The sequence below is a fragment of the Brachyhypopomus gauderio genome, chromosome 5 (assembly GCF_052324685.1).
Source record: "Brachyhypopomus gauderio isolate BG-103 chromosome 5, BGAUD_0.2, whole genome shotgun sequence".
In the NCBI taxonomy this organism is placed as follows: domain Eukaryota; kingdom Metazoa; phylum Chordata; class Actinopteri; order Gymnotiformes; family Hypopomidae; genus Brachyhypopomus; species Brachyhypopomus gauderio.
Genome location: NC_135215.1, coordinates 31,921,616 through 31,937,026, shown reverse-complemented (window position 1 = coordinate 31,937,026; position 15,411 = coordinate 31,921,616). Strand labels below are relative to the sequence as shown.

Sequence of the window (15,411 nt, the reverse complement as noted above, 5' to 3'; positions counted from 1 at the left end):
CACACCATGGACCAGCATGAACACCACCAGCTCCCAGGGAGCGAGGAGACTGACCAAACAGTCTACAATTCCATTCAAAAGCTGGAGGCTTATGGTCATAAGATCCACAAGAGCACTAATTATTGTCCTGTTAGATCTAACAATTATACATGTGTTAAATGCTGCAGTTCTTAATTCTCGTTAGCTAACAACGCCTTCACAATAGGGCATATATTTGGAGACCGAGTTGTATATATTTTTTCTTACTGAAACCTGGTTTATCAGTGACATCAACACAAATTTGAATCACCTCAAAATTGTGTTCAGTGTCAGTGTTCAGTCAGTATTCCAAGGGTTAATGAAAATGGTGGGGAAGTGGTAACTTTTTTGCAGCAAAATATAACTTACACAATGTTTTGGGGAATATAACACTTTTAAATATCTTGCTATTAAGCATAGGATCCACGTTAGTTCAACTTAGACATCAACCAGTTTTCCAAGAACTTAGCGATCTGTTAACAAAAACAATGACTGACTTTGACCATTTTACTCACTGGTGATTTTTAATACCAAAACATGTTTTACAGATGATTAGTGACATGTTTTTCTTATCTTTTCCACTCACTACCTCCATAAATTGACAGCCAGGTAGACCACCTTACTTTAAAACTTATTCAAATGTACACTGTCCACTTTCAAATAAAAAAAGCAAACTCAACACACAGACACGCAATCGAAATTTGTCCTCCGCTTTTTACCCATCTGTGCAGTTAGAACACACACACACACACACACACACACACACACACACACACACACACACATTAGTGATTACTAGGGGGCTGTGGATCACACGTGCCCAGAGCGGTGGGCAGCCCTAGCCCGGCACCTGGGGAGCAGTTGGGGTTAGGTGCCTTGCTCAAGGGCACCTCAGTCATGGCCTCAGGTCACCAGGCCATGACTGCCCCAGAATGTTATTTTATCAATAGTGCGAGAACATTAGTATAAAATATCAGTCCCAGAGATGGCAACTCAAATTCAAATTGCATCTATGACAGTATTTCAGTATTTCTGAAAGTGGATTTTGCTTTTCTGACTCATGACCTGACGAGAATCTAACTGATTGTTTGAATAATTGCTTTTTTTTTCATCTTTTAGCTCTCCTAGCATTAAATTCAGCTTAAGGCACACAAGTCTTTAATCATTACCTTCGCCCACGGACGTCATTTTGGGGGGGGGACGGGGGGGACATGTCCCCCCCCCCCACTTTTTCAAAAGCCGGTCCCCCCCAGTTTTTACGGTTAAAATCAAATATTTAAATAGCAACAAATCCATGTCCCCCCCACTTTTGAAATCAAAATTACGTCCATGCCTTTGCCAGTTAATCATAACCTAGCCAGATAATCTAGTCACGTTTACTAGGTTATCACTGAAACTAAAGTCTGGAGGCTGATAGACCTACAGAACTGGGCTCAGGTGCGCCCCCTCTTGGCTGCAGTAGTTGGTTGCCTCCACTTACACATTCTTCATCCAAAAGGTAGTAATTGAACCCGTGATATTGGTGTTCACAGAACGCTACTCCGCCTGCTCCATCATTGATTGTTTTGAGCAGCAGCAGTAATGCTGATTACACCTGTTCTGCTTAAATAATTCTGTTAATTCTGTTAATTAATTCTTCTTTCTTGCTGAAAATTTTAAAGTGGTGCAGATACACTACCGAACTGATAGGCATTATTGTTTAGAGTATAGTATCAATAAAATCCTAACAACAGCCATCCCAGCTGAGGCTGAGGGCTCAGCCTGTTTAATGAGCCACATCATGCTTTTTCCTCTTATTTTAATATTTTCCTTGAATGTCCACTTACGTTTGTGTGGCTTTATGTTCCAAAAACATGTTTTATTTTTACAGGAGCATTTTGCAACCTGTCTTTGTCCCTCTGAATTAAATGGCTTGTTTCTGTTATTGTGCTTTTAGAGTGGATATAAATGAGCTATGTTCTGATTAGCGGTTAGTGTTGTCCATCATTCAAGAACCAATCAGAGGCAAAAAAGGTAGCGCTAAACTGCTGTAAGCTGAATTGATAGAGTAATGTAAATAACAATGTTGTTATGATAACAAAAAATTTAATTCAAAGCAAGCTGGGATTTTAATTTCATTATAATTTGTCTAATCAAGAAGATACGTTTTGACTTCATAACAATTACTCTAAAATGACTGCTGGCAGGATTACTCTCTGTATGTGTGCTCGTGTGTGTGTGTGTGTGTGTGTGTGTGTGTGTGTGTGTGTGTGTGTGTGCATGCATGATTTAGCTTACTTTCTCTGGTAGTTGATCAGTAGCTGATTTGTGTTTACTGAAGTAAAAAGAGGATAAGAGCATGTCAGATGAAAATAATCTTTCATAATCAAATCTTGGTTTGCACACTATTTGCGGGGACAGGTTTACTTTCTGGTGGGAAGTGAGGATATTCATCACCTAAATCATGTTTAATCCTGTGGATGGTCCTGGGATTCAGAGCTACTAAACTGCTATACCTAAAGAGTAAAGATTTAATTTTAATTGTGCTACTTATGCAAAACAGCATCTTTATGAGCCCTAAAGGACTGGAAGGTCATTTTGGCAGTGCGAGTTTTTTCTCGTGTTGTCAGTGATGTGTTCTTCAGTGTCTGGCTGTGCCCACAGGCCCTTTAACATGTCAGCAGTGCCTGTTCCTCTTCAGTGCTGCACTCATTCAGCGTGAGAAGCTGAGAAGGGAAACGGCACCATTAGCGCTCCACACACCTTCCTGCAGAGCTGTGGTCACACTGCTATATCTGAAGCACGCACAGACAGTTCTCTCTAAAACACAGGGAAAAAAAAACACAACCTTCAGGCCCACAGCGTGCCGGCATCTTCTCCAAAATATCGCAATATTCCCATACCACAGACAACAGAGGACAGGGAGGGAGGGAGGGAGGAACACAACTGTTGGGGAGGGAGGAGATGTGTGGAGTCCTTATTGTTCTTTCATATATAACTCTCCACCAGATGGCAGCAGGGAGCAAAATAACTGTGTCTCGGGTAGCGTTACAGTTCTAACCTGGGGCTATTTTAACTTGGAGGTATTTTACATCAGTATGTGAATATAAAAGCATGCATGGGTTGAGAAGGCATATGTTTATTGATCCATGAACTTATAAGGATGTCTTTGTTTAAATGTTACTATGAAGGATACTGTCCAGACAGACTTTCAAGCCGTTGTACAGCTTTACAAATACCATTATATATCATGTGCACACAGCCCAAGCTGACACAGACATGTAACATGCAGCACATGGATCCTGAATGTGCAAAATGCAAAAATAATGAGAATGAGGATCAATATAAGCCTATATCAGTAACACTGTCCTGCAGAAATGCTGAGGTTTTCATAGAGTGTATAGGACAGTGTTAACCAGTATGATAGCTGTGGGAATACAGGAGATACAAAAGCATTCTCTTCTGTGGCAGGAGCCATGTTCCTGTCCCTCCTATTCCCTGTAGAGTTTGGTTTTCTAGTGTAGCTTGCTGCAATATTTGTGCAGTGTACTTTGATGGTATAATACTGTGTCATTTTGAACACACACATGGAAAAGGCCAAACATCTCAATGCAAAAGACAAAAGTAACCCCACTGCCTAAAATGTCAGCACGAAATGTGATTCATGTGTTGTCATCCTGCAGAAAAAGTACATAAAAATGCCTTTTGTCAAGCACTAGCTCGTAAGTCACTAGCCGACTTCTGAAAAGCAGCTGATGATCATGAATCATCTCTCCACAGGCTACTGCAACTCCAGGCCCATCAGCTCTCTTGGTTTATCTAACAGCAGTTTAATAACACATGTACGTAGCCATTTTCCAGATCTAACAACCTCATCCTCTTGGGGTCGTGCACCACAGAGGACTGCCAGGGAATTCACCAGTTGTGGTACATTCTGAATTATGGGTTGGTTTATGAACTAAAGAATTAAAGTTACCAATAAACCTCTGTAGCAATGTCATAATGTCATATGTAGTACATGTCATACGTGTAATACTGTCATAATGTCATAAGTGTAATACTGTCATAATGTCATAAGTAGGCCATGTCATAAGTATAATGCTACCGTAATGTCATAAGTATAATACAGTCATAGTGTCATGAGCCTTTTCTTGTAAGGCCCCCCAGCTTTGGAATAATCTTCCTAAATGCGTCCGGGACTCTGACACAGTCACAATCTTTAAGTCTAGGTTGAAAACCCACTTATTTAGTTTAGCATTTGGTAACTAATATGCCCCCTTAGATAAAGGTACAGATCCAGGGGTTCATAGACGAAGGGTTTTATGGTAGACTGGGGCGCTGGTGCTGTTATCCTGTCACTGCTCGTGGTCACTCAAGTTTGTTGACAGTGCAGTGGACGGATGCCATTGTCTCAGAATGCCCCCAAGCCTATGTTACCTTCTGGTTCTGCCTTATTTAGCTAGGCTGTAATAATTTAACTTAATGCCGGAGTTGCTGCCACACTCCAGAAATGTTTATAATTTCACCTGTCCTGTATATGTCCTCATACAGAGCTAATTTTCCCTGTTTCATTTCTCCACATGGCTGCCCGCCTGCTTGAGGAATAATGAGATGAGGAGACCAGCGATCCATCCTGGGCCGGCCACCTCCTGCCTAACCGGATGCCTACACCATGATGGACATTATTACATCTTTTTCCTTTTCTTTCTCTTCTTTCTGTCTAAATTGTTGTTGTTGTCATGGTGACCGGTGTTGGCCAGAGGAGGATGGGTTCCCCCCCTGAGTCTTGGTTCCTCTCAAGGTTTCTTCCTCATGCAAAAAAACTAGGGAGTTTTTCCTTGCCACTGTCACCCTTGGCTTGCTCACTGGGGGCTAGGACTCGGCACTTGTAAAGCTGCTTTGTGATAACAACTGTTGTAAAAAGCGCTATATAAATAAAATTTGATTGATTGATTGATAAGTATAATACAGTCATAGTGTCATAAGTATAATACTGTCATAGTGTCAAGTATAATACAGTCATAGTGTCATAAGTATAATACTGTCATAATGTCATAAGTATAATACAGTCATAGTGTCATAAGTAGGCCATGTCATAAGTATAATACAGTCATAATGTCATAAGTATAATACGGTCATAGTGTCAAGTATAATACAGTCATAGTGTCATAAGTATAATACTGTCATAATGTCATAAGTATAATACAGTCAAGTGTCATAAGTAGGCCATGTCATAAGTATAATACAGTCATAATGTCATAAGTATAATACGGTCATAGTGTCAAGTATAATACAGTCATAGTGTCATAAGTATAATACAGTCATAATGTCATAAGTATAATACAGTCATATTCATCAGTATAATAGTCATAGTGTCATAAGTATAATACAGTCATAATGTCATATGTATAATACAGTTATAGTGTCAAAAGTTTAATACAGTTATAGTGTCATAAGTATAATACGGTCATAATGTCAAAAGCATCATATGGTCATAATTATAATAATAATTATTATAATGTATATCAACAAAAATACAGATCATTGCTCCACAATGTCCAGGTGTTCTGGCCACCATTTCTGAAATTTTAGCCTTCTGTCCTGTCCCGTTTACTTCCACTGTATTTAATGCAACACTTAAATTCTACATCTAGAGTTGCCACCCGTCTGGATTTCAACTGGACTGTCCGGTTTTTTCGGCTGTACATCTGGGTGTCCGATGTTGACTTCCATTTCTCTTTTTCCCCCTCCTGAATTGTGGGGGAGGTTGAACAAGAAATAGTCATATTCGTCCGTTTGTTTGTCACTCCTCATATCTCCCTCCCACTGGCAATTATGGACCAATCAAATGCCAACAATACGTTGGCCCTGAGACTTGAGGGACACGCCCACTCACACACATCCACACACTCAAGCCTTGCCCTGTTCCCAATCACCGTCTTATTTAGTTGATTTACCGCCCTAGTTCAGTTCCCGTTTCAACAGGCACTATGTAAAGGCCACAGGTACCTGCCGTCGGTGTGTTCCACCCCCACAGACAGAGCCGACGTCACTCCTGAGCTTCTGCGGGCAAACACGATACTGCTGCTTCGCTGCTTTTAGATGAACTTGCACTGTTTTTTGCTGCATCGCCATAAAGATTCTCTCACCAAGCTCTCGCGTCTTCTCCGTGCCGTCAGCCTCACTAGCCGGCGGTGTCAACTCCAAAGTACAGGTGGAAGACATGTTAGTGGTGAGTCTTACGGATCAGGAGGGTCTGGCTTTGGTCTGCTGAAAAAGTGGCAACCATATCTACAATAAATATATAAATATAGTCATGGTCAGTCATGGTCCTGTGGTAGGGAACTGGTCTTGTGACCGGAGTGTTGTGGGTTTGATTCCCAGGCCTGAGGCCATGACTGAGGTGCCTTTGAGCAAGGCACCTAACCCCAACTGCTCCCCGGGCGCCGGGCTAGGGCTGCCCACCGCTCTGGGCATGTGGGCAGCCCTAGCCTGGCTGTAACAAAAACAACTGAATCTCTATATTGTATGTCTTTTATTTAAAGCAGAGACATTCAAAAGATCGGTCACATCTTCATCTGGTCACCAAGCACCTATAGCAACTTCAGAGCTATGGTGCGTCGTAATATTACACAATTGTTTGATATGGACAGCAAGTTGAACAACGTCCTCCTACTGTAAAGGGTGCCTGAATAAGGCGAAGGTACAGCACTTTAGATGGAGTGTGGGTCATCGAGCCCGTTTTCAGGGTTTCATTAACTGTGGAGGAAGGACGTGAGGTGAAGGAGTCGGAGGTGTGAGCCGTACACACGACGCCATGGTGGGCGTCACTCCTGCTCCCGACACCCAGACTGGCGCCGTCGGTAACCCAGCTGTTCAGACTAATCAGCACAGTGACTTAGAAGAGTGGGTGGCAAAGCCAGGCGGACCCGGGCACCAGTTTCCAGTTACACGCAGACAATGACTGAAATCAAATAGCAGCAAGCAGTCACCGCTTCAAGATGCAGACAAGCGGAAGATGTGTGCGTCACTGTCGTGGCCACGGCGTGGACGAATATGAGCAACACACACCGATCTCGCGCACGTCCTCCTCCCTCCCACTCTCTCCTTTCTTCTTTTCTTTCCCAAAGTATCCACATTTCTCCCTCTTGTCTCTCTCACTCTCCTGTTTACATATTTCTAGCCTCTTCAGACCCTCGTGACGGTGACCTCCGTTTAGAGTTGTTCTGGATATAAACCCATACATCAGAATTTCACACTGTAGGTTCTACGTACACCATTAGTGAAGTTCTAAAAGAACCAGCAGCTTCTCTCTAATCATGTCTTCATCTCTTTCGTCTATTCAAGATGTTGGGAGAAACAGTGTTAAACTGAAACTCGATTTGTCTTTCTCATCTCACTCAGACAAATGATAAAGAAGCAGCCAAGACTGTACATAGCCCTTAACATCTGCCAGGCTGATGTTTTTGAATACAATTGTCTGTCTCAGCAAGCAGCAGTGAGTATTCCAGCACCAGTATTGTGATTGGAGGATTGTGGGTTTGATGCCCAGGCCTGAGGTCATGACTGAGGTGCCCTTAAGCAAGGCACCAAACCCCAACCGCTCCTTGGCTAGAGCTGCCCACTGCACGTGTGCACCACAGACCCCTAGTAATCACTAGTGTGTGTGTGTGTGTGTGTGTGTGTGTGTGTGTGTGTGTGTGTGTGTATTATCACTGCACAGATAGGTAAATGTGGAGGACAAATTTCGATTGGTATGAAAATCACAACTGACAAAATATCGCACATTAGAATTCAATCACCTTTACCTATTAAATTGATGAAATGGTTGTTACTTAATAGTTAAGCTAATTATCTTAATTAATAACCCTCTTAATTAATCTTTTGTGCGAAAACAAGTGTGGACAATTTTGATATTATCCGGAATATAGTGATGAATGCAATATCATGTCTGTGCTTGACCATTCACATTACAACATTCTGACCTAAATTCCATAACTGCATCTTCAGTCTGTTGGCTGGAGGTTGAGAGGTACAGACCACAAGACAAAGATCAGGTCATCTACATCAAACATATTGAACATAAGTTAATATGTGCTTTATATTCCAACTTTCTCAAAATATCTACACAGCGTGACGTGGCCTGATATCATCACCACAAACTTAGAGCCACGTTCTAAACTAAGATTTTAGGCCATTTTGTCCAGCCATGCTCTAAATGCACACTGGCTTTATTTCTGGCTAGTCCTGCTGAATGGTTTTTCTTTCACATGTGCTGCGTCAGTGTCTTGACTTCACAGCTAAAACAATGTAAGAAAAAAATCAATAGACTTTACAGTCTGATGGACACCTTTCTGCCAAGTCGCCTGATGTTACACAGGGAAGAATTACTGTACTCTGTGTACATGGGAGCCACACACACGCACGCACACACACACACAATTAGACCTGCAGTGACCCACCTTACTACCACCCAGTCTGACAACAGAAGCCAGGACTAAACAAAGAGCAGGACAGAAGAGAGAGTGCCTACACACACAGAAGCTCCACGTTCCTGTGAAAAGACCCAGAAGCTTTTGGGTCCTGATTACATGGACAAGCGCACACAACCACACACACACACAAACACACACATACACACACAAAAGTAAAGTAAACAAACCAGGACATAGCTTCACAACAAAACTTCCCCATGAGCAGAATCAGAATCAGACTGAGACACCCAAAGATCACCAAAAATGTGTGAATTTGTATCAAAGCCAATTAAAAATAAGATTGCTGGTCATCATTACAGAATTGTTTATATTTCAACATAACATGTTATACTCCCTAATTTAAAATTACAGTCTCTCTCTCTCTCTCTGTTCCTCTTTCACTGGACAATTTCACCACACCCTCTACTGGCTTGTACCTTGTGTGTGTGTGTGTGTGTGTGTGTGTGTGTGTGTGTGTGTGTGTGTGTGTGTGTGTGTGTGTGTGTGTGTGTGTTTTCATGCTTGTTGTACTGTTGAAAGCAACTAAAAGGGTTTTCTATTCTTCATGCTTTGTTGTGGCTGTAAGCTTTAAGAACATGTTGCCAAGCAGGGAGTGGCCAATTCATATGTCATGTAGAGAGAATACAAGGGCATGAGGGACAGAAACACACATGCAGTGAGTGGAGGAGGGAGTGTTAAGATTAAGAAAGCACCAAATTAAGCAAACATATCAGAGACCTTCCGAGAGACGAGACAGGTGCTGTGAAATCAAGAACATATAAAACATCAATCACAATTTACCTCAGCTCACACATCACTTTTTATCGGGCTGATGACATTTTCAGAGGCCTATCATATATTTAGTGTCTCTGAATTTGCCACATCTAAGATCTGAAAATCTCAGCACACCGAGACTCATAAAATCTGTCTACAGCCATTTCTTTGGTTACGACGCTACACTGAACACATCTCGTATACTAATGTTACTCTTTCAGCATTGGAGTGCTTGCTTTGGATAACAGGCGTAATAGAAAACGCCATTTGTTGGCTTCCCACCACTGGGCTCCTGTTGCTCCCAAAACAAGCTGCATTTTTCAAATGGACCCCAGAACTGAGCCCACACAGAGGTTATGAATGATCTTACACTTCAGGTGACAACGCTTGTGCAGCACTGGTCCAGTTAGAAGGTAAAGGAGCCATTATTACAAATACTATCGTGCTCCTGCAAGAAGCCTGCCATGGAGCTGCCCACGGAGGACGGGGTTCCTCCTGAGGTCTTGGCCCTCCCAAGGTTTCATCCTTAATTTCGCTCATGGACCAACTGAACACAAATAAAGTCATCTGTCAGCATCGGGCTGCTGCAGCGTAGCTGTTCACGTAGTGCACCCACGTAACGCCGCATTTTATTTCATGCTGTTGTCAGAATTAGCATATCATATGCACAACTGACAGATGTTGCCCCAATTCTCTTCATGTGCGTTCATGTCAGACGCTCGTTTGTCCAGAGCCACACTGGAGGTACCGGGAGCACACCCACGTATGCTCACCATCCGTCACGCCGTCCCACCCCCTCCGCAGGGATCAACCTGACCGACACTCGATATGAACCCACGGTTCAGTTACATAACGCAGTTGACAATCGCAATTGCTCACGAATGTAAACACGCGCGCGACGGAGGAAACGGAACCACCCACAGACTGGGGCCACTGCCGTTGCTATTAGCAACTTCCGACTCGCTTCACAGCTCGAACGCGTCGATGACTAGAAGCCGCTGTGTGTGTGTGTGTGTGTGTGTGTGTGTGTGTGTGTGTGTGAGAGAGAGAGGGATAGAGAGAGAGAGAGAGAGAGTGTGTGTGTGTGTGTGTGTGAGTGAGAGAGAGAGAGAGAGAGAGAGAGAGAGAGAGTGTGTGTGTGTGTGTGTGTGTGAGTGAGTGAGAGAGAGAGAGAGAGAGAGAGAGAGAGAGAGAGAGTGTGTGTGTGTGTGTGTAGTGTGTGTCTGTGTGTGAGACGGAGAGAGAGAGAGAGAGAGTGTGTGTGTGTGAGAGAGAGAGAGATCGAGAAAGAGAGAGAGAGTGTGTGTCTGTGCGTGCGCATGTGTGTCTGTGTGCATGGACGTAATTTTGATTTCAAAAGTGGGGGGGACATGGATTCGTCGCTATTTAAATATTTGGTTTTAACCGTAAAAACTGGGGGGGAACAAAACCGGCTTTTGAAAAAGTGTGGGGGACATGTCCCCCCCGTCCCCCCCCAAAATTACGTCCGGGTGTGTGTGTGTCTGTGCGTGTGCGCGTGTGTGTGTGTGAGCGCGTGCGTGTGTGGGCGTGCGCGAGAGAGTGAGTGTGTGTGTGTGTGTGTGTGTGTGTGTGTGTGTGTGTGTGTGTGTGTGTGTGTGTGTGTGTGTGTGCCATATGCCGTCCTCTCACCAGGATCCGACACGTTCATCACCAACAGTCTCACGGCGCTTGCACGCCTGCATCACCAGTAACGGAACCGACACACACCACAGATAAAACACGCACTCAACGCCGAACCTGCCGCCACACCTGCTTACCTCCGATGGTGAGCCGCCTTATCCTTCTTCCCTTTCGGTCTCCTCTTCCGAGCCTGGATGGCCATCACTGAAGGAGACATCGGGGAGGGAGCGGAGACCCGGTACCGGAGCGGGGAGGGCGGGGAGCGGACGGCAAGAGAGGGACACACACACGGTAAGGTGAGTTCGGGGGGAGACGCGCGCACACAGCCCACGTTAAACACGCAGGTGTGAGACTTTCACACACACACACACTCACGCGCGCGGTGTTCTGTACCCTTTCTGGAGCTCATGGTGGTGTCCTCCTCGCCTGCGGCGGCAGCGGGCAGCTCGGTGGCGGCGGCCGGTGTTCTCGCTCCGCTCTTCAGCGCGTCCGGAGCACGCGCTCCCTCTGCCGACGACACCGGAGCGCGCGGCGCGCGCCGGGATTAACGTGCACGCGCATTTGTCTTGTCGCCCCGTTTCCTTAGTGCTCGTTGGGATGAGTTTTCCTCTCAAGCGCATATATTTGTGGGCTAAAGAAATACGAAGAATACAGAAATTCTCTCTCTCTCTCTCTCTCTCTCTCTCTCTCTCTCTCTCTCTCTCTCTCTCACACACACACACACACACACACACACACACACACACACACACACACACACACACACACACACACACACACACACACACACCTATCCGTCCATCTATTCACCAACACATGCGTCAATCTTTACTATGTTGCATTATTAAACCCAACCTAACTAGTTGTTATAGCTAAAAACAAGTTATTACGTTTTCTTATAGGGAAACAATAAACATGTTCACTCTTGTCCTGCCTAAGTGGGGTTCAGTGGAGGAGGCGGTTCAGAGCCACAGCGCCATCTTTAGGACGGAACAGAAACTACAACAACAAACACATCTAGATGTCGGGTACACGTTACTGTCACGTTTGACAGGCATGTTCAGCCCCACAGTACAAAAGATAAAGTCTACATGATGATGTAGTTACAAAAAAAAACATTCACCAGCCTACAGACGTTGAATAATTTAAATATTTTTGTAACATTGTTGATTGATGTTGGCCCTGAACTAAGAAACACTAGGATTGGTCTTAAAATGGATAAGATATGCAGTAGTTATGGTGAAATGGTGAAACTACAAACCCAAACCAGTATCTAGATGACAACCAGTGAATTACTACCGGGGCGGACTTTTATCTGAGTAAACACTTCCGGGGTACAGCACATCCTAGCACGTTTCTGATGGAGCCGCACTTGTGGTTGTAGCGGTCCTGCCCCTAAAGACACTCGGGAGAATAAGGTGAGTCTATTTCTATGACTGAAACACCTTCCTGAGACTGAGCGCAGTTAGACGTCTGCAGCTGTGTTGACTAAACAGGTGTGCTAACATGCTAATTTGTCGTGTGCGTGCGTGCTAGCTCATGTGTTCACTAGTGATGGTTCATGTCTCCACACTAATGTAACATTAGTCTCATGTGTTCACTAGTGTGTGGTGTATGTGATTAGTGATGGTTCATGTCTCCACACTAATGTAACATTAGTCTCATGTGTTCACTAGTGTGTGGTGTATGTGATTAGTGATGGTTCATGTCTCCACACTAATGTAACATTAGTCTCATGTGTTCACTAGTGTGTGGTGTATGTGATTAGTGATGGTTCATGTCTCCACACTAATGTAACATTAGTCTCATGTGTTCACTAGTGTGTGGTGTATGTGATTAGTGATGGTTCATGTCTCCACACTAATGTAACATTAGTCTCATGTGTTCACTAGTGTGTGGTGTATGTGATTAGTGATGGTTCATGTCTCCACACCAGGGTTGCCAACTCTCACTCATTGAGCATGAGACACACGCATTTGACCGTTTTCACACGCTCTCACGCCACACATCCGATTTCTCACTACCTCTGATCCACACCTATGATTCAATGAGTTACTAGTTCGCTTTGGTTCGCGATCGATAGATCGCGATATAATACTTAATTCAACAACTTACGCTCGCCACCCCCCGGTCAACAATTTACCCTCACGTGTGCTCAAAGAACCTGGATCACCATCGAGATGGCCAGTGAATTAGTAAATGTATTTAAAGCATTCAGAAAAATGAATAAGCTGGAGATATGGTAGATATTGTTCTTGGTTGGTTGTTAAGCAGACCCACCCCTGGGTTAAACAGACCTACCCCTGGGTTAAGCAGACCTACCCCTGGGTACAACTCAGCCTTGGAATCTTCTCATCTCCTCTAAAATGTATTCTGCTTACAAGCAGCTGGTCTCACACTGATTCAGCTTGTGCTCACCTTTTTTGCAACACACTTGAATGTATTGAATGTATGAACTTCTCTTTGTAGAACGGCCACGCAGTGTTTACAAACTGCTGTAAAGTGGTGCGGCTGTCAAGCTTCAGTAAACCTTCACAAATCCTGCTACGACCAAACGATTCAGCCCTCCAACGGGTTTCCTGCAGGGTGTAAGTAAATAAATGTTGTTCAGTGTTAAAAACAAAGCAAATAATGGTTAATGTCCTGTCCTAACTATGTAACTAGATGTAATCTGACTTCCTTTGTCCTGCTCTCTCTCTCTCTCTCTCTTTCTCTCCTTCTCTTCTGTAGCAGATTTGTGCTAATGGAGGACCAGGAGGCCTTGGCAATGCCAGTTCAGACTGGCGAGAAGCGAACCTGTCCAGAAGAGGCCTCCGATCACGACGCTAAGAGAGCCCGCGTCGAGGACAAGGCTAACGGTAGTCATGCCGCTAAACAGGCAGAAGAGGACCCAGAAGACCCAGAAGAGCTGGTAGAGCAGGGCAGTGAAGACGCGGAGGCTGTGCAGAACGAAGATGGGGAAGGGGAGAGCTTTGCAGATATGATGAAGTCTGGCCTCAGTGAAGTGGACGTTGGCATTTACAAGTTCGTCAGTGACCATAAAGGATTCTCTGGAATCCTAAAAGAGAGGTTAGTGTTTGTCATTGCATTTCTGGCATTTCAGAATTTGATATGTGCTACCACAAAACAAAAACTGGGTATACCTACTATTTATTTATTTTAGAGTGACAGTATAAAAGCATTCAAATACATGATTAGGAAATATGTGATTTCATATGTGATTATGCTGTTAGAATTGCTGTTATTTATATAACATTTCATATATGCTGAGTATATATACTAGAGGTGTCAATTCCAGGATCAGAGATTAAAAGTCCTCACCAGGATTTTGCTCAGGCTTCCTGGATTGTGTTGATTCCATTAATTTTACCTGGATTGCTAATCAGAACATCTAGCAAGCTTGAGCAAAATCCTGGTGAGGACTTTTAACCTCTGAACCTGGAATTGACACTACTAATATATACACTATATTGCCAAAAGTATTTGCTCACCCAACCAAATAATCGAAATCAGGTGTTCCAATCACTTCCATGGCCACAGGTGTATAACATTAAGCACCTAGGCATGCAGACTGTTTTTACAAACATTAGTGAAAGAATGGGTCACTCTCAAGAGCTCAGTGAATTCCAGTGTGGAACTGTGATAGGATGCCACCTGTGCAACAAATCCAATTGTGAAAGTTTGGGAACGACAACAACTCAGCCATGAAGTGGTAGGACACGTAAACTGATGAAGCGGGATCAGTGGATGCTGAAGCACATAGTGTGAAGAGGTCGCCAACTTTCTGTAGAGTCAATCACTACAGACATCCAAACTTCATGTGGCCTTCAGGTTAGCTCAAGAACAGTGCACAGAGAGCTTCATGGAATGGGTTTCCATGGTCGAGCAGCTGCATCCAGGCCATACATCACCAAGTGCAATGCAAAGCGTCAGATGCAGTGGTGTAAAACACGCCGCCACAGGACTCTAGAGCAGTGCACATGAGTTATCTGGAGTGATGAATCACGCTTCTCCATCTGTCAATCGGATGGACGAGTTTGGCGGTTGCCAGGTGAACGGTACTTGTCTGACTGCATTGTGCCAAGTATAAAGTTTGGTGGAGGGGGATTATGGTGTGGGGTTGTTTTTCAGGAGCTGGGCTTGGCTCTTTAGTTCCAGTGAAAGGAACTCTGAACGCTTCAGCATACCAAGACATTTTGGATAACTCCATGTTCCCAACTTTGTGGGAACAGTTTGGAGCTGACCACTTCCTCTTCCAACATGATGATGTATCAGTGCACAGAGCAAGGTCCATAAAGACATGGATGGCAGAGTCTGGGTGTGGATTAACTTGACTGGCCTGCACAGCCAACCCGATAGAACACCTTTGGGATGAATTAGAGTGGAGACTGAGAGCCAGGCCTTCTCGTCCAACATCAGTACGTGACCTCACAAATGCGCTTCTGGAAGAATGGTCAAAAATCCCCATTATATTCTACATCTAATATAAAATATTAGATTATGATGGCTTTAAGACAGTGAAATC

At 44.0% G+C, this 15,411-nt stretch overlaps 2 protein-coding genes across 5 annotated transcripts in view; one reads left to right on the top strand and one right to left on the bottom strand.

Annotated features, from left to right (window-relative positions):
- The window catches only part of srpk2 (SRSF protein kinase 2), a 54,881-nt gene extending 43,334 nt beyond the window's left edge, over positions 1-11,547 (bottom strand). For 2 of the 3 annotated variants that reach the window (XM_077007134.1, XM_077007137.1), the window contains exons 1-2: positions 11,280-11,547; positions 11,024-11,090 (exon numbers count right to left, since the gene is read on the bottom strand). In XM_077007134.1, the coding sequence (XP_076863249.1) occupies positions 11,024-11,090; positions 11,280-11,295 (83 nt within the window). In that variant the 5' untranslated portion in view covers positions 11,296-11,547. The remainder of the gene's footprint in view (positions 1-11,023; positions 11,091-11,279) is intronic. The other variant, XM_077007133.1, reaches the window with a different exon arrangement.
- Positions 11,548-12,171: 624 nt separating this feature from the next.
- The window catches only part of pus7 (pseudouridine synthase 7), a 14,388-nt gene continuing 11,148 nt past the window's right edge, over positions 12,172-15,411 (top strand). For both annotated transcript variants that reach the window (XM_077007141.1, XM_077007140.1), the window contains exons 1-3: positions 12,172-12,304; positions 13,356-13,474; positions 13,617-13,955. In XM_077007141.1, the coding sequence (XP_076863256.1) occupies positions 13,630-13,955 (326 nt within the window). In that variant the 5' untranslated portion in view covers positions 12,172-12,304; positions 13,356-13,474; positions 13,617-13,629. The remainder of the gene's footprint in view (positions 12,305-13,355; positions 13,475-13,616; positions 13,956-15,411) is intronic.